Source organism: Molossus molossus, unplaced genomic scaffold, assembly GCF_014108415.1.
Source record: "Molossus molossus isolate mMolMol1 unplaced genomic scaffold, mMolMol1.p scaffold_m16_p_17, whole genome shotgun sequence".
Taxonomy (NCBI): Eukaryota; Metazoa; Chordata; class Mammalia; order Chiroptera; family Molossidae; genus Molossus; species Molossus molossus.
In genome coordinates, this window is record NW_023425352.1 from 35,299,423 (window position 1) to 35,322,344 (window position 22,922).

The following is a 22,922-nucleotide window of genomic DNA, read 5'->3' on the forward strand; positions in this document are numbered from 1 at the left end:
TTGTGCTTGCATTTTCCCTTGAGTCCTATAGAATGTTAGAAGGGCCAAGGGATTTTTAAAAATGAAAATTGTAGTACTGTTATGTCTTAAACCACTAATGTGACTTGACTTGAGTGGCAGTGATAGGTATTTGGTGGTTGGAATTCAATTATTTCTGTTTTGAACAAAAAGCAATCATGTCCAAGTATGGCAAGCACATGGTACCTTCTGCTCCCTTCCATTCCAGTTTTTATAGCACTCTCACCCCCATCAGATATTCCAGGAAGGGAGGCCCCCCAACGCTAGGCACTTTGGGTAAATAGCACCCTTGCTGAGTGTCTGAAGAATCAGCTTGTAATCAGCAGTGACCATGTAAGATTTTCCTGTGATGACTCCCAAGACCGAAGCATATGGCTCTGCTGACGCTATCTGATGCTCATTGGAAGTAAGAGGAAAGGAAGGTAGAGGATTTCTTGGCAGATTTAATATAAGCAGGTTAGATAGTTCAAGGCTGAACCAAGTTAATATAACTGTCTCTAAATGCTGAGTGGTGGTCTGGGTATTGCAAAAAGGTCAAAGAAACAAAAGTGAATCCTCACTTCTCTCTTTGTTTGAAATGACTTTATAGCCAACTTGCTGAATACCTAGAAGTATCATAGGCAATAGTCTGTAAATGTGGTTTACTTTTGGAAGATATAGGAGAACAGCAAAGTAAGACTGAAATGAAAATAAATCAATATGGATACATCAGATGTTTAAAACAAGAAAAAGTCATTTTAAGTTAGAATGATTATTGTCTTGTGGGGATACTTGGGAAGGGCAGGGGTTCTAGGGAAAAAGAGGTGGGCTAATGAGTTTCATGAACAATAAGCCTGGATTGCTTTAAGCATGTCTGCAATATATCACATCAATTTTCAGGAAGTCCCCTGGGATTGCAGGAATGGGAGATGCGGACCAATGGCGAAGTGACTGGATGGGATGTTCAGACTGCAGTGATGCTGCTTCATCAGACCTCGGACAGTCTTTCATACTGCAGCCTGTGCACATGCCCCACCTAATGGGGAATGGGGAACATGTTTCTTTAAAATATTTTTTCTTTATTGATTTTAGAGAGAGAGGAAGGGAGAGGGAATGAGAGATAGGAACATCGATAAGAGAGAACTTCAATTGGCCGCCCCCTGCATGCCCCACCAGGGGATTGAGCTCACGACCTGGGAATCTAACCAGTGACCTCTTGGTGCATGGGTCGACACTCAACCAGTGAGCCACACCAGCTGGCGTGGCTTTGGGTATCACAAACACAGCTGCAAGCCAGGGTGAAGACTCTGGAGTTGACCGGGCTCTCTTTGTTGTTACTGAGCACTGAGGTCTGCTAAAACATTTCTCTCTGCTCTGTCAGGCTTTGGAAACATACTCCCAAGACTCTCAGAAACCATAGAAGAACAAGTTTGGGGCATTGTCTGTTTAGCTTTCTGTTAGAGAAAAGGCTCTTTAACATTTGATTCAATTGGGAATAATGTTCTCATATTATGAGTCTACAGTTAGTATAAACTCTACAATCTTGAGAACAGCACGGCATGAGGAAAAGTATTATGTGTGATCATTAGGGGACTGAGTTAGAGGTTTATTTCTTCTATATAGAGTTTTGAGTCTTATTATTAAAATTTAAAAAAGATATCTTCAGAAGGCTCCATATCCATCTCCTCGGGCAGTCACTGCAAAAGTGGGGTAGACCTCATACGTTGTGTAAGCGGCTAAGTCTTGTCCGAGCGTCACTGCTTGCTTGAGCTGGGCTGCAGACACAGGTGCAGTTGCGTTGGGGATGGCATACCCTGGAGGAGGAGGCAGAGAACACTTCATGAAAGGGATTCCCACTTGCTTCCCTTTGGCTTATTGTCTTCTTTTCGGAATATGTGCATATGCTCATCTGTATGCTCTAAAAGGTGCTCTCAGGGGACTCATTCCTTAGAGAGCAGCATCCCTCAGAGTGAGGTCAAGCCCTGTGGCAGAGTCATTTCACTCTTAAAGAATTAGAAACACTGGGGATAGATTCCCCGAAACAAACTTAATAGGATGCTGAGCTGATTACAGCGTGAGATTTAGAGCCTTCATAGAGGGTCTCCGAATTCGTAAAGGAGGCAGGGAGGGGGGGTGGGGCTCTGTGGGTCTGCTTCTGCTGCACCCCACCCCTCACCCTGTGAAATGATAAAAGACATTGAGCTCACTGGAGAAGTGCGTGCAGGGACTAGGTAGACCAGTAGGAGAAATACTTAGTTTTCGCATGTTTCTATAGTATAGCACCATGAAAGCAAATAGCCTGTCCACATTTAGGCCTAACCTTGAAGGGCAAATAGCATGTTCTTACCCTCCCATCACGCTGATGTTGGTGTATTTTGGTGCTCGTCCTCATGCCCAGGGAACACAGTTTTGACTGATAAGGGAATCATCAGTGTACTCTCGCCTTAGTATTATGTTTAGTTGATCAATATTCACTTTTGAAAAAGAGAGCATAGCAGCTCTTATCTTAAAGCAATATTACCCAGTTAGTGTTTTAGACCAAAACCTGGGTATTTGAGATGATCAAAAATTGTGAAAGATGGCAAGAAAAAGAGAAAAGGATACTTAAGCAATGGATGGGGATCTGATTGAAAAAAGACAAAAGCCCATTTGTTTCACATGCTGTGGTGGAAGTCTGCCCAACCCCAGACACATTGATTTCTTTCTGGTGGCTTCTCAGGAGGCGGTGGCAGGAAGCTGGCTGGACTGTTTTTTAAAACACTGAGTAAATGAGTAAGTAATGTGTGTGTGTGTGTGTGTGTGTGTGTGTGTAGCATAGATTTTATCTTTAGAGATTTTGCATTTTCTTTTGCAATTTGACTAATTTCTTAGGTGCAAGAGTATTTGTGTTTCAGATAGATTCTTCCCTTGAAGCCTATTATTTACTCTGCTTGATTCCCCTGAAAAGTTATGGGAGGTTCTTAAATTCGTAGGCAATCCCAAAACAACTGTCATGCCCTAAATTTTGTTTGACTTCTTGTCGGAGATATTAAGTGAGGATAAAATACAATATTCTTGAGAAAAAGCAAATCCTTTTCAATGTGAAAGGAAACTTTAAAATTCTCCTGACAGTTGCTCATTTATTTTTATAGTGCATTTGTTAGGGGTCTTTAGGGGTACAGCTTTCTGCAAGACAGGGGTTCAACTTTCTCCAAGAGCTAAGAAGTCCTTGCACACATCCCCAGTGGACAGACGTTAACACCCTGTTTTATGGAACTCAAGTCCAGGGTTGATGGCCTAGCACAGCCCAGGGGAGAATGCACGCTCTGTTGCCTTGGTAACCACTTAGGGGCGCACCACAGATGTTCTCTTTCTAGAGAGAAACCTGGAATTGGGGTCACGTTCGCGTGTAAAGCATTAGTTTCAGCCTCACCTGCCAGAGTGAAGGATATATTCAGCATTTTTGAGAAATAAAAATATGAGAGTGAGCTCCAAGTGTTACGGATGTGAGAAATATAGAGTTCTCTCACCTTTGTATAACCAATAGATGAATTAATCAAAAGGAGTGTCATATTTCTAGGTCTAGTCAGAATTCTCTGATTTGGGCTTATGGGGGCATATAGACAAAATGACAAGGCAGAATGACAATTAAAATTAACAAAACTTTTATTACTAAAAAAAAAAAAAAAGAATGGTGTTATTCAAACTAAATGCTGAGAAAAAATTTTCAAAAGAAATTTGTCTGGTCCCCTCTCTAGAGGATTCATTTGTCTAAATATCAGCATTTATTGTAGGTGAATAATAAATGAGGAAAAATCTTTAAATGTGACCCTGAAGCCTTGTTGATCTGCAGATGGACAATATTTTAGCGTTCAGCACATGCCCCAGACCACAATTATGGAACAGACAGAGAGAGGCCTGATTGTGCACATATTGAAAGAATCTGTTTCTCTCTCACACACACCACATAGTTTTTGACTTAAAATAATTTAAGAAAAATGTGATCCACACATCTCTTTCAAAAATCAAAGTAATAAAAGTAAAATCAAAGGTTGGATGGGAGAGGGGTGAACACAAGGATTGCTTAAAAGCTAACCTTGGCTACATGACTTCATCTTTGCAGTATGTGGGTTCTTCCCCTGTACCACAGGCTCTGATAGAACCCCTACCTCGTGTGGCGTCATGAGAATGACTGAGAGAACACAAAGCATGCTGGGGATTTAGGCGAGTGCCTGGCACATTGTAAGAGCTCAGAGAAACGTCAGCTATTAATAGGTAGCTCCAGACTGCCTTGGGAAAAGTAAAACACAAACCAAACCAAACCAAACCAAAGGAGATGCAGAGGGACTGACTCATCCGATATCACACAGCTGTTGCAGCTGAGCCGAGACCAGACCCCACTCTGCAGCCCAGCTCAATTCTCTAGCCTCACGCTCGGATGTTTCAATTATCTGGCAAAGCTGGTCACAGAGGGCGGAAATCGGATTTGTTGCAGGTGGAGTTTACAAACAACTCTATGAGTCCATGGTACCAAGAAAGGTTTGCCAAGCACTGTCTTTCTGCTCCAGTATTTTCCTACCTGGAAACGCAGCAGCCGAAGCGGCAGTGACCGCTGTGGTGGAAGCGTTGGCTCCATCGGCGGGAATGCCCAGGGTCTGCAGGGTGTACTCGGCTGCGTACGTCTTCGCTTCATCCACGTAGGCGCTCAGCTTTGGAGGTGTGAAAGGGTGGCTGGAAGCATAGGCAGGGTAGGCCTTTTAAACCTGTGCTACTGAGACAGGTGAAACTCTAAGGTGCTGTGAGCATTCGAAAATGATAGGATCTTAGGATTTTTATCCTATTTTTCATTCTCTTTGCTATTCAAGCTTCTAAATATAGATGCATGTAGAAATGTCTGTGAATTGACCTAGAACATGGGTGGTTGATGTCATTCTTGGAGCATGCTTGTAACTTATTCTGTGGCTTTTCTAAGGTACATATGAAACACTATGGTTCCTAAAATAATGTAGACATACAGGCTCAAGGGAAAATTCAGAAGGTGATATCCACCAACACAGAGGTAATATCTTTGGTCAACATTTAAATGACAGGGTATGACGTTATATTGTATAAAATGGCTGTTTCATATGGTTCAACCTAAATACTACACAGATCAAAGAATGGGTTATAGTTTTCATTTCTGTTAAATTTTACAGCTGCGATTTCCCATTGGTTGATTGTATTACCAGGTCTTCATCGTCTACACACAATTTGGGGGTTTTGAGGTGTCAGTCTCATAGCTGAAGCAAAACATCCCCAATCTGCATCTCAACGTTTGCATTTAATAAAAAATGAGCAGGTAGCAGACTTGAATATTTATCTTTTTTAGATAGTGGTTAAATTCACTTAGTTTATAAGAGTCTCTTCTTGAAAAATCTCTATGCTTAGGAATTTGGAGAAGTTACCCACATTGCAGGATTCTGGCTGGCCAGAGCAGGAATGGTGATTTTGTATAAGAACAGTTGTCTTTGATCCTGTCCAATGGCAGAGTGCAGTTGATATACCGGCTGTCCCCAATTATTTTTCTGACAAATTTCTTCTAGTATCTACAAGAGTGAAAAAAAAAAAAAATGACTTCCCTTTCAAATGTCACATTTGCATTATTTCTCTAGCTTTCAGGTTTTTTAAAACTCTGCCCTTCAGAGTTTAAGCTAATATAAAAAGATGTAAAATGCCACATGGTTTAATGACTCGTAAAATTTAAGATGAACTCAATTTGAACTCCATTTGAAATGTTAGGTCTATGAATTCATAAAAACCATCTTCACACCATTTATTCTAATATGTTTTTTAGTTTTGTCCATTAGCTGTAACTTTTTACCAATGGTTTAATTTTATAATTTTTTTTGATATATTTATCCTTATTTTAAAAAATTGATATTCTAACACTGTGACTGGATTTACTCATTATTATTATCATCAATCCTTCTGTTTATAATGGTTTCGAGAAAATAACCTAAGAATACAGTATGTTCTTATTTCATATTAATTATCATAAGGTTTAACTTCAAATTTCCATAAACACAGAGTTTTAAAGTTTAACAGGTAGTTACGGATGAGCATTAGTAGGTGGGTGTTGACAGTGCAATGTTTTTGATAAAACACCACTTTTGGTTATTTTTATGAAGTCTGATTTATAGCATCTTTCTGCATTTTTTTCTATCATTACTCCAAATGGAATCATGTCTAAAGGCACATTATTTTCTTCATCCTGAAGCCATTTTTGGTGGCCCATAAGCCCTGATGCTCCCACCAGTCAGCAGATTCAGTAAACTGTGAAAAATAGGTCATAAATCTGAAAAAAAACCAAAACCAAAAGCCAAAAAAAAAACAAACAAACCCAACTCTTTGGGACAGAACAGTGTCCCGGGATGACTCTGGAGCTTATCTCATTGGTTCTAGTAGCAACCCGGCTGCCATAGCATAACATTTCCCAGTTTATTAAATTTATAGATTGCTCCTAGCTTCTTTATTAACTTTTGCTCTTAATATTCTCAGTTGTGTAGCATCTCTCGTCCCCTACAAAGCGTTCTCTGAAGTTCCCGGGCAGTAGCGAACTGCTTTCACTGGTAGATACTCTGTTTATGCCTGCTGGGTACACACGTGCCAGCGAGCAGCAGGTCTGACTGCTGACTCTGCAGGCCAGCACTGGCCCTCTGCTCCCGCTGGAAGTTCACAAGTCCACCGAGGAGCGAGGAGCAAGGAGCGGGTGAGGCTCCCAGGCCGGTTGGGGTGACATGATCTTTAGTACCTAAGCCATTGTTCCAGAAATTCGGGGATAAATTAATTAAAGACTTTCACTAGTTGATAGAGATGGTTACTCACATCTTAATAAAAACCATGACCAATTTCCAACCTTGGTTTGATATAAAAAGCAGAGATCATGACTCATGCTAAAGCAGCTCTTAGAACAGTTATACAGAATCCATGATGATCATTATTTTCTGTTTTCCTGGAAGATTTCTGGTTTTCCCAGTGGTTTAATTAGGTTCCCTATTTTGGGCCTTAACCCAAGGGAGATTGGATGACTAGCTTTGTGTTTTCTGGGCAGAGTTCTGAGTGCCAGACTCATGGCACGTACTGGATTCCATTATAATCGTCTGTGTACAAGTCAGTATCCTCTCACCGAATCGCCATCTCATTACTCGCAGTTTCAATGAGACATAATTGACATACATCGCTGTATGCATTGTAGGTATACAGCATATTTGTTTCACTGACATATATTGTAAAATGATTACAATAATAAGCTTAGTTAGCATCAGTTATGTCATACAGATAGAATAAAAAGAGAAAGAAGAAAAAAATTATTTTCCTTGTGATGAGAGCTCTTAGGATTTATTCTCTTAACTATATATATATATATAAAATACCGTGGTTTTCATTATAGTCATCATATTGCATATCAGATCCCTTGTTCTTATTTATCTTATAATTAAAAGTTTATACCTTTTGACCCCCTTCCTTCAATTCCCCCATTCCCACCATCTGCTTCGGGTAACCATAGACCTGATCTCCTTTTTGAGTTTGGAATTTTTTTATAGGATTCCACATATAGCTTAGGCCGGTTTGGCTCAGCGGTTAGAGCATCGGCCTGCGGACCAGAGAGACCCAGGTTCGGTTCCCACTAAGGGCATGTACCTCGGTTGCAGTTTGTCCCCGGCCCTGGTTGGGTTGTGCAGGTGGCAACCACTCGATGTGTCCCTTTCACGTCGATGTTTCTCTCTCTCTCCCTACCTCTCTATCTGAACAAAATATCAAAAAATGTCCTTGGGCAAGGATAAAAAAAAAAAGATTCCACATATAAATGAGATCATACAGTATTTGTCATTCTCTGTCTGGCTTATTTCACTTAGCATACTCAAAGTCCATTCATGTTGTTGCAAATGGCAGGATTTCCTCATTTTTAAAAATGTGTTGACCATTTGAATATCTTCTTTGGAAAAATGTCTATGCAGGTCCTCTTTTAATTGAATTACCTTTTCTGTGCTATATAATTTTTGATGGCAAGGGCTGTGTTATATTCAATTTTCTATCCCAGAACCTACCAAAATACTTGGTGCATAAAGAATGCTTGACAAATGGTGTTTGAACAAACAAATGATTGCTGTTTACCACTCTGATAGGTACTGTTTTCTTTTTTCATCGTCTCAGTAGGATTAACAGAAACCTTAGATGTACTAATTTGTATGTATAAGAAAGCCAGTGATTCTACAAAAAAAAAAATAAATAAAACTCAAGATAAACTCTTAGAAAATAAATTTTTTTACTTGATTGCAATCGTAAGGCGACTTTCATAAATGTGGGGCCTGTGCCTCTGGGGCAGGAGTAGGAACAATTTCCTTTAGAACATGCAAACTGTAACTCTGAGCAAACGAATATTGGTTATGCAGCCAAGGTGTCTATGCAGAGGATTCAGCATGTACCTCACAGGGAAGGGTCTAAGGGTTAACTTAGAACCTGTTTTGCGTTATTTTTAACCATGTTTTTGACTCAGTTTCCTTACCAAAACAACTTTTATCATTTTTGATTTTCCAATAATAAAAACCACAGCCTCATGCCAAAACCCGGAAACTTAGAACTGTGAAATGAAAGCAATACAAACTCACCCTAATACTACTGTGCAAATATAATCACAGTAGAAAACTTAATTTGATGTGACTGGTGGCACCTTATAGTTAATACAAGTAATAGTATCCCCATAGGTAACATGCTATTTTCTCTTAAACCCAATGTTGTTTCCAAGAAAGGATGTCCTAACTGGTCTACTCATTCACTTTCACGAATACTCTTTATTTGCTAACCAACCTGGCTCACATACAATTGGCATTTATTTTGAACTAAGGTCTTTGCTTTATATGATCTTACTTAAGGTCTTGGTTGATAATTCTCAATAGCTCTCAGGATCTTTGCATTTCAGTGGAAGATTATTTTTATTTTTTATTTTTATTTTTTAATCCTCACCCGAGGATATTTTTCCATTTTTTGTACAGATAGAGTGGGAGGGAGAGAGAGGAAGGGAGAGAGAGTGAGAAACATCGACGTGAAGGGACACATCAAGTGGCTGCCACCCGCATGACCAACCAGGGCCGGGGACAAACTGCAACCGAAGTACGTGCCCTTAGCGGGGACCGAACCCGGGTCTCTCCAGACCGCAGGCTGACGCTCTAACCGCTGAGCCAAACTGGCCAGGGCACAGTGGAAGATTATTTAAGGTACTAAACTTTGTAATTAAAAAGGAAATGAAAGTCTATAATGGAACAGTGGCCCTCAACACTCTCTGACAGTATATTATGTTGATTGGTCACTGTAGCTATGTAAAAACAAAACAACAACAACAAAACAAGACAAAACAAAAAACAGTAACCCAAGTAGGAATCAAGTCAAATCATTTGATGAAAGGTAAATAATGGACTTCGGCTCAACTTAAAGAAACTATCTCTGGAATAGCACCACCTACCTGGGGAGCAAGTTTAATTCCTTGGGGTTTTAAGGTAATAGGATTCATCGGGGTGAGTTCCATCCCAGGTAAAAGATCGTAGAGTTTGTCTTCTTTCTTGTCTCCTTTGACCTGATATCCACGCCCCAGGCCTGTGTACGCCAAATAGCCTCGGCCGCCCAGTCCTCTGACTCCCGCAGCCCCTACAGGTACATTCATGTAAATTTCTAGGAATGTAAGAAGGCATTAAGCTGAATCAAACCACCAGAAAATCACCCTGAATCTTACTGTAATGGAAAAGTTAGCCCAAGTCACATTGATTATTGCCCTGAAGACAAAGAAAACTCTAGGATTCTAATATAATGAAACTCAAAATAAGGTAGAGTTCACCAGGGGTGTCTTTTTTTTTTTTTTTTAAACTATTTGTGGAATAAAGATATACTATCAAAGCTATTGATAAGTACATGAGCAATATTAAAATTTGGTACAGAGAAAAATTTTTCAGTTTCTGTCTTTAGTTAACCTTTTATTGACATTTTTCTGTAGAATAATAAATGTTAGGAAGGTTTTTTTTTTCTTTCTTTTTCTGAAAGCACACCCCAGCATGATATGACCACATGCATTAAAATCAATCTTGCATTTTGTCACTGATCAGTAAATCAGAAATGAATTCTAGTTTTCCCAATACTTCCATTCTCACTGACCTATTGGAAAACCAACAATTAGAAAGCATTTTAAATTCACTACTTTCTATCTTATGTTCTATCAATGTGAGGCTTAAATTTCCATTGAGTTTCATTAATAGATTCCTTTTGATTTTTTTGTTTTCCACATTGCTACTTTGATTTCCTATTGTGGGTATAAAGATAAAAGTGTTAAACTGATTACCCTTCATCCATAAATATCATTCATTGATTTTTTTTTTCTTGTTATAAGACAGGTATTTTTAACCCTTGAGTAGAGTGGTTTTTCCTTACATTACAACTGGTTAACAGCTTGGATTTAATGTATGGATTGTTTAATGATGTGATTTTAGATGATAAATGCATAATGTTTTAATGACATAATTTTTCATCATATAGACTGAAGGAAATCCTCATGATTTCTTTTGCATTATAATTTTGGGGGAATGGGACTTTTAAGGCATTGAAAACTAGAGTTCATAGGATAGTCAATTCAGTTCCCCTGAAAAATAGTAAAACACAGTAAAAGAACTATTTCCACAGTAATCTGGACATGCCTGTTTGCTTCTAAGGCAAACCCAAGAATTGATTTAAATACACACTTTGTAGTTGAACTGCTGGACTGGTGTCACGTTTGGGAGATAGAACGAGGCTTCTGTTGGCATTAACCACGTTCTAGCAGAATCATTCTGAAGGGTCCCATTAGGCAGAGACAAGCTAGTTCGTTGGAAATGAAAAGCATTGCTTTCTTATTCTCAGTATTGCTTCAACTGACAGAGCTCAGAAAACTGCTTGAACATTTGGAATTTTTATAGGATTCAATAGGAAAGATTTATGGCTTAGCAGTCAGATTGAGTTTTTTTTTTTTACCCTCTTCTATTTGTGCTTTACTATAGAGTTACCTGTATTCTGAAGAAATAAGTTGACTTCCTTAATAATGTGCCTTTTCAGAAGGCATAGCACGTATTTCCTGGGGGAGCCAGATAAGAACATCTTATATATGTTAGAATATATTTATGATAATTTGTGATTTACGTAAAAAGATGATGCCACTGAGTCACTATCAAATATACAAATTCCTTGACATGTTTTTGCTATTTGAGCTGACTGGTTTCCATTGGACCACACTGCTCTAACTTGTGAGTTTTGTAACAAGTCACATATGACTGCAATATGGTGATTCAATGAGAAGAGAGAAGTGAACAGTTGTGGACCTGAGATTTAGTTTGTGCAAATTTTATGGGTCCATGCAAAGATCAAATGTGTGCATAGACTTATTTGTATTCTGTGGTGACCAAGTTTTCTCAATAACCAGTTGTAATGTGAAAAAAGATTCCTATGGAATGAAAACTATTGATGAAATATTTGATTTTTACAAAACAATTTTCGAGTCCTTTTCTCCCAGTGGACCCATCCAATTTGTCTAAGGCTGTTCCAGTACAAATCATTTGAAATCATGAAGTTATTCTAAGGCAAGAGCTGATTAGTATTACCTCTAACAGAAGGGGCTCGGATAACGGCCCTGTTGCCAAGATGTCCTTTGGTGGCTGGGAAATGAAGGCTAGGAATCGTATAGGCCTGGGGGGCATAGAAGACAGGAGCTCCAAGGTAGGTTGTGGTAGGATCATAGACATGGCCCAAAGAATAGGTATACTCCCCTTGTAGCATGGTGCCCCTTCCACCTGTGCCTCGGGTATACCTAACGTAACTGTCCTTGTCCACTGGTTTGGCCAGGGTCACTTCAATGGGGGAACCATCCAGCACCTGTTGTAGAGAGTACGAAAAAAGCAACAAGGTGAATGACATGAAGACAACTACGTTAGGCTGAGCCCTCCTAATGCGTCTCCTTCTGTGTTAGCCTATTTGCTGCTATGTATACCGACCGACTGTTTCAATTATATGTACTTGTCTCTATAGGCTGGTGGTGTGTGTCAGTGAAATTTTCCCTGAATAGTTTTGTTGATAAGTTGCATATAAGCTGCCAACAGGTTTTCCCAGTGACAAATTGAGCACTGTCCATTAACATATTGGTTATAAATTTATTATCTGAATACAGTCACTGAGGCAGAGAATTATGTAATATTTTAATGTGATATATATGTTTTACATTACATATTTACATAATTATATAATTCTAAAATATTTAAGGTTAATTATAGAAGGAATATAATCTCCACTCCCTAGCAGTATACAATAAAGGTGAAAGGAAACCAATAAATATATCTTATTACTTTATTTAAAAAAATTTTTTTTCTTTATTGATTTTTAGAGAGAGAGGAAGTGAGAGAGAGATATAAAAACATCAATGAAAGAGATCATCAATTGGCCACCTCCAGCATCCCCCTACTGGGCAACGTGGGCATGTGCCCTGACCGGGAATCAAACTGGCAACATCTTGGTGCCTGGGTTGACGCTCAACCACTGAGCCACACCAACTGGGCTAGATCTTATTAGTAACATTTTGTTATGGGCAGCCAAGTGTGGCCTTTTCTGGCTGCCAACCAGCTAAATGTCTTGCTCCTTTGAGTAGCTACGCAATAGGTAAGTTTTCACGGGGAAGGAGGAGAGGCTTAAAAGGGGGGCCCAACTCAAGAAATCTCTGAAGCTCTTACATTGTCCCCCATGTGTAATTCCCTGTGGAGCAACCTTTCGGTCTGGGAAGCAGGTAGGAACAAGCAAACAGAGATGGCGGGACAGTATCGAGGTTTCACAAGTCAAGCACTCCTCAAGACTTGTCCTCAAGAATGATTGAAGTGGTTCTATTCTGACACACATTTTTGACATTGCAAACAGCTTCAGATAATAGCTGAAGATAGTAGTTGAAAATGATAGAAGAGTTTAGATCTGTACGTGTGGCTCACTCGTGTGCATCACTGGCACACACAGGCAGAGCTGGCTCTCAACAAGTACTCGGTAGATTAATACATGTCGTATCAAAGGGACAGGGCATTGTGAGAAAGCCTTTGTGGCTTCTATCTAATAAGAATATCATGGGCTTCTATTTGATGTGGACAAAAGCTATGCGAGAAAGTGTTCCTGCAGACATTCCCTGTCACGGCAGTGAGGGTGCACCCTGATCCTCCGACGGCATGAGCGGTGAGTGGTTCTTGGATCACTGAAATCTGCCGCATGAAGCTTCTGCTTCGTAGCTGTCCTGACGGTTTTGTTCAGCCTCTGAGGGAACGTATCCCTGGTTCTATGGATCTATTCTCCTTTGTAGTAGCCAGTGTCAAATCTGTTAGATGGAACACGCTGAGAGAGAGAATCCAGCTGAGGTTCAACGATGTTACGTTGCCGTTGATGTAATTAGAAGTCAGAGAGTACTGCAGGAATGAGGTACACTTGGATATCAGCTGCTTGATAGCATCAGTCTTTTCTTGAAGAACATGAGAGACCCAAATAGGTCTCTGCTTATAGGCACTTTCATATCAAGAGAGATTTATAATGGAATGATTATATACAGCAAAGTCGGATTTCTTGTGATAGATTTTTTTTTACATTCCTCTGCCCCTTCAACAGTGTTTTAAACTCAGCATTGTATTTTATTTATTTGGTTTAGGCATTTCAGGAGCTAAGGCAATATCTCATTAATCCGTATAGCCCAAGCCCAGCAACATTTCTTGCACACCATAGACATCCACAGATATTTATAGAATAAATTAATAATCACATCCAAAGCTCAGTTAATCACTTTTCTCTTCAAATAGGCTTTCCTGCCTGGCTTCCCTAACAGTATGATCCTAGTTTCCCATATGGAAAACCTATAACGACTCATCCTTCTTTCTCACCCTTATGTCCAATCAGTTCCGGGGTCCTTTGCATTCACCTTCCACAGTCCTGTGCAGAGCTCGCCTCTGTATTCCGTTCCCGCCCTGGCTCAAGCCCCAGTTCTTCCCTGCGGTGACTGTAATAACACTGTAACGAGTTCCAGTTACATCTCTCTTCCTACTCTGTGAAATTCCAGCTCTCAGTAGGTTCATTTCCCTAAATTGTAAATAGGATCATTATTCCACTGCCCCCCAAACTTCAAAGTCTCACCTTGTTTAACAAATTAAATATAGCCCTGGCCGGTTTGGCTCAGTGGTTAGAGTGTCTGCCTGCTGTCCAGAGAGACCCAGGTTCGGTTCCTGCTAAGGGCATGTACCTCGGTTGCAGTTTGTCCCCGGGCCTGGTTGGGTCGTGTGGGTGGCAGTCACTCGATGTGTCCCTTTCACGTCGATGTTTCTCTCTCTCTCTCTCTCTCTCTCTCTCTCTCTCTCTCTCTTTCTCTTCCTCTCTTTCCCTCCTGCTCTATCTGAACAAAAAATGCAAAAATGTCCTCGGGTGAGGATAAAAAAACAAAACTAAATTAAAAAAGAAACAACCCCCCCCCCCCCAAACTAAATAGAAACATCCATATGCATACTCAAAAGCCTTCATAGGTCCTAGGCAAACTAACCTTTGATTTTCCCATACAACATTATAGTGAAATATAATTATGATAGTGTATATTTAAAAATGATACTGAATATATTTCACTACATAATATATGTATCCATTGCTATAAAGATATCTAGCTATAGATATGTTTAGCTTTAAAAATTGGAAAAAATTTGAATACTTTTTCAATTATTTATAAATTAATTATAAATTCATTAGTAAATAAATGAATACTAATAAATAAATAATAAGTAAATGCTAATTCATGCTTATCCCTTTTCAGCAATCCTTAGTATACTTAGGAATGTTTTCAAATAGAAAAAGTCTAACCTGCAAACTGTTTTCAAAGTAGTAACATTTTTATATGAAATATAATAATCAATGATGATAAAATAATGTTTTGCTCCATGTATATGTATTAAATATGCATGAATGTTTGCTTGGCAGTTTTGTTGTTGTGTTTTGAAGTCAGCAATTTTCCCCCAAGGACTCAAACACTTCTGTAGGTGCTGCAGAAGCTCTTATGCCCGGGCCCCGCTGCACCTTAAAGGGCCTACTCCCCTCTGGCCTCCAGCCTCTCTGCCCTGGGGCGGGGTGCGCTCTACAGGAGTCCTCTGCAGGGCTCCTGGGCCTTCTGGATTATGATTGGATTTGACCATGGGGAGTCCTGGCAGGACATCAGAGAGAGAGAGAGAGAGAGAGAGAGAGAGAGAGAGAGAGATAACAGTGAGTTTGAGCGATTTCTTCTTCTGGCTCCCTCTCTGCGAGGTCACTTTTGCCTGGTGTGTTTCTTTTTTTTTTTTTTTTTTTTATCCTCACCCGAGGACATTTTTCCAATTTTTGTACAGATAGAGTGGTAGGGAGGGAGGGAGGGAGAGAGAGAGAGAGAGAGAGAGAGAGAGAGAGAAACATCGACGTGAAAGGGACACATCGAGTGGCTGCCACCCGCACGACCAACCAGGGCCGGGGACAAACTGCAACCGAAGTACGTGCCCTTAGCAGGAACCGAACCCAGGTCTCTCAGGACCGCAGGCCGACGCTCTAACCGCTGAGCCAAACCGGCCAGGGCGCCTGGTGTGTTTCTTGACCAAAGATCACTACTTCTCTCAGAGAGGTCTGCTGTACAATCCTCCCTCCGTTAGTTTCCAGCTACATCTCCAGCCCCTTGTCCCTTGGACTCCAGGAATGGTGCGATCCCTCGTTCCTGCGCTCTCTCGATTGTCCTGCTCCCCACTCACACCTTGGCAATTAGTCCCTTTGCCCTCTGTGTCCTGTCAGGACTGCCCGATGCGAAGCCCGACAGGTGCAACGGCCCCGAGTGTGTTATGTTCTTACCAAACTGGTCTGCTTTTACCGTACTGCAATCACGACGGCTCTTTGTAAATTCTGCGACTCTAAGACTGCCTTTCCTTTCCCGTGTGTTCTTCTTTTAGAATTCTGCCCAGTGTGCACGGCTTCTCGTGGATAGTGTTCTCGTATTCACGAGGAGTTTCTGATTCTCTACGCACCACCCTCCTTTGTTTTGAACACTTTGCACAAACGTTCGTGACCTGTCTTATTCTTCTGGCAGGCTTTCCGCTCTTTGATCAAAATCTTTGGTTGGATACTCTTTGTATCCTGGACATTATTTAGCATGATAGGTGGCCTACAGATGCTTTTAATTGTGTGTTGGATTGATAAGTAAATATATTGGTTTCTATACATCAATTGAAAGTAAGGACGTAGAGGCTCGTTTCCCCGGGCCTTGTTCTTGGCAAGGTGAAGACGTTCCAAGCCTTTCGGAGCTGGAAGATCAGACGCCGAGGGAAGAATAACAGCTACCTTGGCCTCTGTTTTCTGACCATCGGCCTCTACAATACTGCACTACGAAGGTGATGATCTCTTTGAAGTAATGAGTGAAAACTGGAATGGGGAAAAACACCTTGAAGTAATCTCCCCCAATACCTTCTTTCTAAGGAAAGTGAGGGCCAGTGACTTGCTCAAATCAACAAAAATTTGAGGTAGAGTTGGGCATAGAAGTGACATGTCCATTGTACTATCCGTCACTTTTCTTTCCTTTGTCCTAAATGGACTGAGGCAGCCATGTCAATGATAGAGAAGGTCTGAGTGACTTGGACGTGCAGGGTTGTTTTCTTTCTTTCTTTCTTTCTTTCTTTCTTTCTTTCTTTCTTTCTTTCTTTCTTTCTTTCTTTCTTTCTTTTTAAATGTATTTTCATTGAATTTTCAGAGACAGAGGAAGGGAGAGATAGAAACATTGATGTGAGAGAGAAACATTGACCGGCTGCCTCCTGCATGTCCCCTACTGGGAATGGACCCCAAAACCTGGGCATGTGCCCTGACTGGGAATCAAACCAGGACCTCTCAGTCCATGGGACGACGCTCAGTCCACTGAGCCACACCAGCTGGGCAGGATTGTCCTTTTGAATAAAATGTCCACACCAGACTTTGGTGGAATCTGTACATATTTTTCGCTGTGTCCACATTACCTTCCCATTTAAAGCGTTCATGGCCTCAATTGCATCTTCTCGCTTATTGAAGTGCACGAAAGCATAGTCTCGGATCTTCTTCACCCTCTCCACAGCACCTGTACATGGAGTGAAAGCATTATTACTTAACTGTTGTTAAAGCATATTGTTGCTTGCTCACTTTTAAAAATAAACTTTTGCCGAGAGTGATGTTAAGATAGAAACTTGTTTGACATGGACTTGTTAGCATTGGAGCACGCTCATTATCCTCTGGTGGTTATACTCACTTGGGTGTATCTTGGGAGACCAGGTTTTCTTTTCCTATGTTTAGTTTCTACGGACAATATAGGATGGGCCCCTATGCCAGGGAGGATCAAAAGAGGCGATAGGTTCTTCTTTCTTCCTCCCCCATTAAAGTTCAGTTATTCTCCTATTAGATCCAAGGTCAGAAAGCCATTAGAGTTTCTACTTCTCCCATATGATTCAATAATTCTAAACTGTTTTCCTTTGCAATAATAATCATGATGTACTATGAGGATCATTTTAAAACTTTGCAGTCTTCTCTTCTCTCTCCGCTTGGCACTCAACCATTGACCTCTTACGACAATGGTTGTACAGAGCAAGACTGCCTGGTCAAGCTGAGAAAATAAATAAAGGTATCCGAGACCAGGATGTGTGGGACACATAATTAACCAAATTCCAGCATGGCCTCTGTATTCCCTCAGTGTCGGGTGGGATGAATCTTGGGACTCTACCCCATGGCTTGTCTTGGTAATTGAGAGGTAAGAGGTGGGCCATGAGGACCTTGACCCTCCCCTGTCTTTGCTCCATTTATTCTTCAGTGCCATTCTCTATCTGGGTTCCCCCGGGCTGTAAGCACCCTGAGAGCAGGATCTGCTTCAGGGACACCTTGGTCCAGCCTTCACCCAGCTCCTAACCAGTGCCCTGTGCACAGGGCCGCTCAGTAAATAGACACGAATGAGCGAATAGTATCAGTCAATTCGCTCTCCAACTTCTAGTATCCACATTTGTTGGGTGGCATTTCAGATGATGATCATTTAGATATTCTAAAATTCGTCTTGCAGATGTTGAAATCAGCATGCATTTTTGAGCAAGAATGTCTACCCACACCTGATTTTGGAAATTCTGCTATATGAAAATTTAGCCTCACAAAGCAGATGCAAGAGAAGGTGAGAGTTTGCATCATAAAAGATGCTGTCTTCTCCAATAGCATTCACCACATGGCTTATTTTAATGGGTTTCTTCTTTAGTGTGCAGGAATTTGTTACTGGCTGGTCATCATTTGGCAGAAGGTGGGGCAATAAAATATCAGTGGTAACCCATCAGCAATGATGGAAAAGACTCTCTGAAATCGTAACTGAAAAAATATTATTTTGTTCATTATCAGTGTGTCAGCAGATGTCAATTACCTAAAGAGAAACACACCAGTAATTCAGAGGGAAGCTTATCAGAGGGCCATGATTCTCAAAGTGGGGTCCTCAGCCCAGCTTCAGCTTCAGCCTGGAACCTCAGTAGAAATGCAGATGCTTGGGCTGCCCCCAGACCTACTGAATCAGACACCGAGGCAGGGCTAGCAACCTGTTTTTAACAAGCCCTGGAGGTGATTCTGATGCTACACAGTTTTAGGAAAATCAGATTCTGAAGAATGGCTATAACTGGAATTTCAGCAGATACCTTTAGGCTACACCGGGGAAGAACTTACATTTTTAGGCTCCAGTTTCTGTTCTGATTGTCATTTATTTTTCTGAGTGGCATTGTACTATTTTCAGGTTAATCGGGATTAAAATAACATATGGTCACATATTTGCTGGGAATGCTCTGATTCCTCTGAAGGATCAAAGCACTTTTTTTTTTTCCCACTGGAAAAGAAAGTAGTTGGCTCTGACTCGTTCTTTCCAATACAGCAGGTGTCTGCTAGTTGTCCACCCTCTGCAATTCAGTAATTATTTTCCTATAATTAATGGGGCCTGGGCACATGTCTCTCTTCAACATGCAGACTGGGAAAGCTGATGACCAGTCGCTATGAAAAGAAGCAGCCTTTTAGTACTTTCTCATTCCAGTCCTTTCCAAAGAAAGGTAATGTTTTAAGTAGATAAAACTAAGAAGTATTATGTACTCTGGGAAGGTGGAAAGTCAACACAAAGTAGAGGGTGAAGAAGTATTATGTGTGCACACAATGTCATCTCCTATGCCCACAGCTGCACCGACTTTCAGATCTCAGCTTACACATCACTTCTAAAATTTCTGTTATTCTTCTGGGACATTTTCAACTCCTTCCACACACATCACACTTGTTAGCTCCTCCCACAGTGCCTGGCACAGGGGAGCTACGGAAGCAATGGCAGCTGACTGAATGAGTGAGTAAAGGGAGTGAGGGTGGGGATAGGGCTCCCTGTGTTAAGAGAAAGTCCTAACCAGACCTGGATTCAAATCCAGTATTTGCCATTTGCTAGCTGCATGATCCTGGGCAAGGTACTTAATTGCTCTTGGTCCTAGTTTTCTAATCCAGGAAATAATTAAGTAATAAAGTAACCTACTCCCCAGGGGTACTGTGATGAACACACGACGTGAGCTGTGGAAGTGCCCACTGCAATGCCTGGCACACAGTGAGGCAGACAGTCACTGGCGTCTCTGCCTAGGTGTAGCTAGCAGTAAAGAGCCGCACCATATACTACAATGGCAGGGAAGACAGCGTTCCCGAAAGCTGAAAATAGACAAAGCTCTGGTGAATCTTTAAAAAGGGAGAGATTACATCCTTACTAATCACTTTTATTTTATTTGTTTATTTTTTAAAATTTTTTTAAAAATTGATTTTAGAAAGAGAGGAAGGGAGAGGGAGAGAGAACATCGATTGGCTGCCTCCTGCATGCCCCCACTTGGAATTTGGCCCACAAACTGGGCATGTGCCCTGCCCAGGAATCAAAGCAGCGACCTCTTGGTGCATAGGTCAATGCTCAACCACTGAGCCACACCAGTCGGGCAACTTACTAATTACTTTTAGAACAAATCAGCTTATTCTGTTTTACCTGACACAGCACCTAGAGTTGAAAACAGGCAACATAACTATGTGAAATGAATATTCTTAGGTAGTTTTGACATGATGGCATTGTGGCCCATGTTGATCAACCACCAAAGAGTTACTGCTGGAGACAGAAATATTCTCATTTATGGAACAGTGTTACCACAGGGATAAACTTAGACTGGAATGTGTTCAAGACACACTGATCCCACAAGATGGTCTACCAAAAATGGGATCCATGGTCCAAATATTTGGGAAATCCAGCATCCTTCATCTCTTCTTTCAGAGATATTCAAAGCCCATTGTAAGGTTAAGGACTTTGAGAAGTCTCACAATAAAAACTATCTGTTTAATTTAGCTAAATCTGGTATTTACAAACTTATTTTACTATGAACCCCTTTAATCAGTAACATCTGCTAACAATTTGTAGAATTAATGTTCTACAGACCTGACTGTGGGAAATGCTTGTTTGGACATTGTTTCTTGAAATGCGTTACCTGTCTCAGTCTTGTGGTTCTTATATGAGAAAAAAGAGATAGGGAGTCAATCTCATAACTTAAGTTTGATACTGAAAAGTATTGATAAGATGAGTAGCAAGTAATTATCACCCTCCACCTTCCCTCTGTTCCTTTTCCTACCTCTTTGCACACGTGCGTTTTCTAGAATTAATTGTCACCTACTTACTTATGTACCTAAGGTACAGTTGGTAATGTCTGGAAGTAGTTTGGCTTATTACATCTTGGGGGTTGCTACTGGCATCTAGTAGGTAAAGGACAGGGATGCTGCTAAATATGCTGGGATGCACAGGACAGACTTCCACAACCAAAAATTACCTGGCCCCAAATGTCAAGAGTACTGAGGATGAGAAACTCTGCATTACTCTATAAGTATGTCCATGTATTCATTCAGTACATATTATTGAGCATCTGTGTCCCAGGGACAGAGACAGGGGCCGAAGAGACAATAAGAGCAAAAAGAACTCATGGAATATATAGTTTAGTGAAGGAACTATGTCTTCATTAAGTAAACACACAAGTAGATGTAAAATTATAATATTGAGAAATGTTATAGGATCATATGTCCCTATTTTCTATTCTAAAGGGAGGAATAGGTTTTAGTAGTCTGCGTGCTATTCTGAGAATGATAAATGAAAGTTATCCTATTTAAAGTTATGGAGGTCATCATAAGCATAGTGTTTTTAAAGTCTCTTTTGAAAAAGTAATCTACGGTATGTCTTACCTGGTTTAATATTGTTGAATTCTTTTTCAATCATCTCTTCAGAGGTGGACAGCATTAGGTTTCTTACATAGAGGATTTTCACTGAAGACATTGTGTCTTCATCAACTTCTACTTCTGGCTCTGCCCAGTCCACTGCAATAGGGTGTCCCCATAATTGAATTCTTCCTGTTGAAAAGGACCACAAATATAATAAACTATATAGAAATCAGGACAACATTATCTCAATTCAGACTGATGGCCTTTGAAATTGAACTGACCCTTGAGGGCTTGATGGAACAGGAAGAGCAATATGAAAAGATGTGATTATTGATGTTAGAAATTCCAAATAAATGCAGGTGCTGGCTAGAAGGGAGTTCTGCATACTAAGTGGCTTATTCTAGTGACTGAATAGAAAGGGAACCAGGATACGGGTTGAAATGAAACATAAATGAGGCATCAGTGGGCGTGTTTGAGTCCTAGAATAGCTCCCACGTGGTGAAGGTAGCCATTGGAGGTGATATGGCAAAGGGGGAGAAAGGAAAAGAATTTAGGGCTCAGACATCAAATCTGACTTCACGCAACATTAGAAAGGTCACTTGGAAGTATTTCTGCTGCTGTTGGACTCTGTGTGGCCACCACCAAGTTGTCCAAAATCTGGAGCATGGCCATGGGTCGGTAGGGCTCAAGAACCCCCAGTTTGTTCTCTGTCTATTTCACTTGGTCAGGGCTCCAACACACTGTCTTCCTTCCTAGTTCTCTTTCTTTCAGAACACAGACAGCCTGGGAATCTGGGGAAAAATAATTTTTTATCCACATTAAGAAGACAAAGAACAATAGAAGAGTCTACAATGAGAAACTGAACTCTTCTCAAAAGGTTAGTTGTTATCCATGACTACATATATGTTTGTATTCCTATAAACTGCAGTTTATTGAGTGTGTGTTTTCCATATGCCTCTCGGTCCCTTCTCACAGTGACTCCGTGGGGAGGGGAACGACTTTCTCAATTTTACAGAAGAGGAAATGAGCTTTCGAGAGGATAGGTTACACTTCTCCCTGCTCCTGTGACTTCTCAGTCAGCCCCTGGACCCCTGTGCAGCACAGATCCATGCTGAAGCGACGAGAGGAGGGTGAGGGCCAGCTCAATTTCAAATGTGATCGAAAATCTTGTGTGCTTTATATTAGTTGTGACGGAACAAGTTATACCCGGGAAGCAATAAAAAGCTTGAGGGAACAAAATCAGAACTTCTCAGTGTTGGTAAGGGTTTAGTTGTTTAATTATTACACATGGGAGGCAATTATTTTCAATCAAATTGCATCTTTTTATTTTTTGAAAAGTAGTCAGTGAAAGCATCTGTGGCATTGACATTCTATTTATTTTATTATTATTTTTTTTTATTATTATTTTTTTTTAATCCTCACCCGAGGACATTTTTCCATTATTTGTTCAGGTAGAGTGGGAGGGAGAGAGAGGAACAGAGAGAGAGAAACATCGATGTGAAAGGGACACATCGAGTGGTTGCCACCCGCACAACCGACCAGGGCCGGGGACAAACTGCAACCGAGGTACACACCCTTAGCGGGAACCGAACCCGGGTCTCTCAGGACCGCAGGCCGACGCTCTAACCGCTGAGCCAAACCGGCCA

The 22,922-nt window shown here is 40.8% G+C and overlaps 1 protein-coding gene across 2 annotated transcripts in view; it reads right to left on the reverse strand.

Moving 5' to 3' along the window:
* Positions 1-1,577: 1,577 nt before the first annotated feature.
* The window catches only part of A1CF (APOBEC1 complementation factor), a 50,850-nt gene continuing 29,505 nt past the window's right edge, over positions 1,578-22,922 (reverse strand). The window contains exons 5-11 of one of the 2 annotated variants that reach the window (XM_036265429.1): positions 21,301-21,465; positions 17,043-17,140; positions 11,631-11,901; positions 9,476-9,681; positions 5,425-5,561; positions 4,556-4,707; positions 1,578-1,811 (exon numbers count right to left, since the gene is read on the reverse strand). In XM_036265429.1, the coding sequence (XP_036121322.1) occupies positions 1,660-1,811; positions 4,556-4,707; positions 5,425-5,561; positions 9,476-9,681; positions 11,631-11,901; positions 17,043-17,140; positions 21,301-21,465 (1,181 nt within the window). In that variant the 3' untranslated portion in view covers positions 1,578-1,659. The remainder of the gene's footprint in view (positions 1,812-4,555; positions 4,708-5,424; positions 5,562-9,475; positions 9,682-11,630; positions 11,902-17,042; positions 17,141-21,300; positions 21,466-22,922) is intronic. The other variant, XM_036265431.1, reaches the window with a different exon arrangement.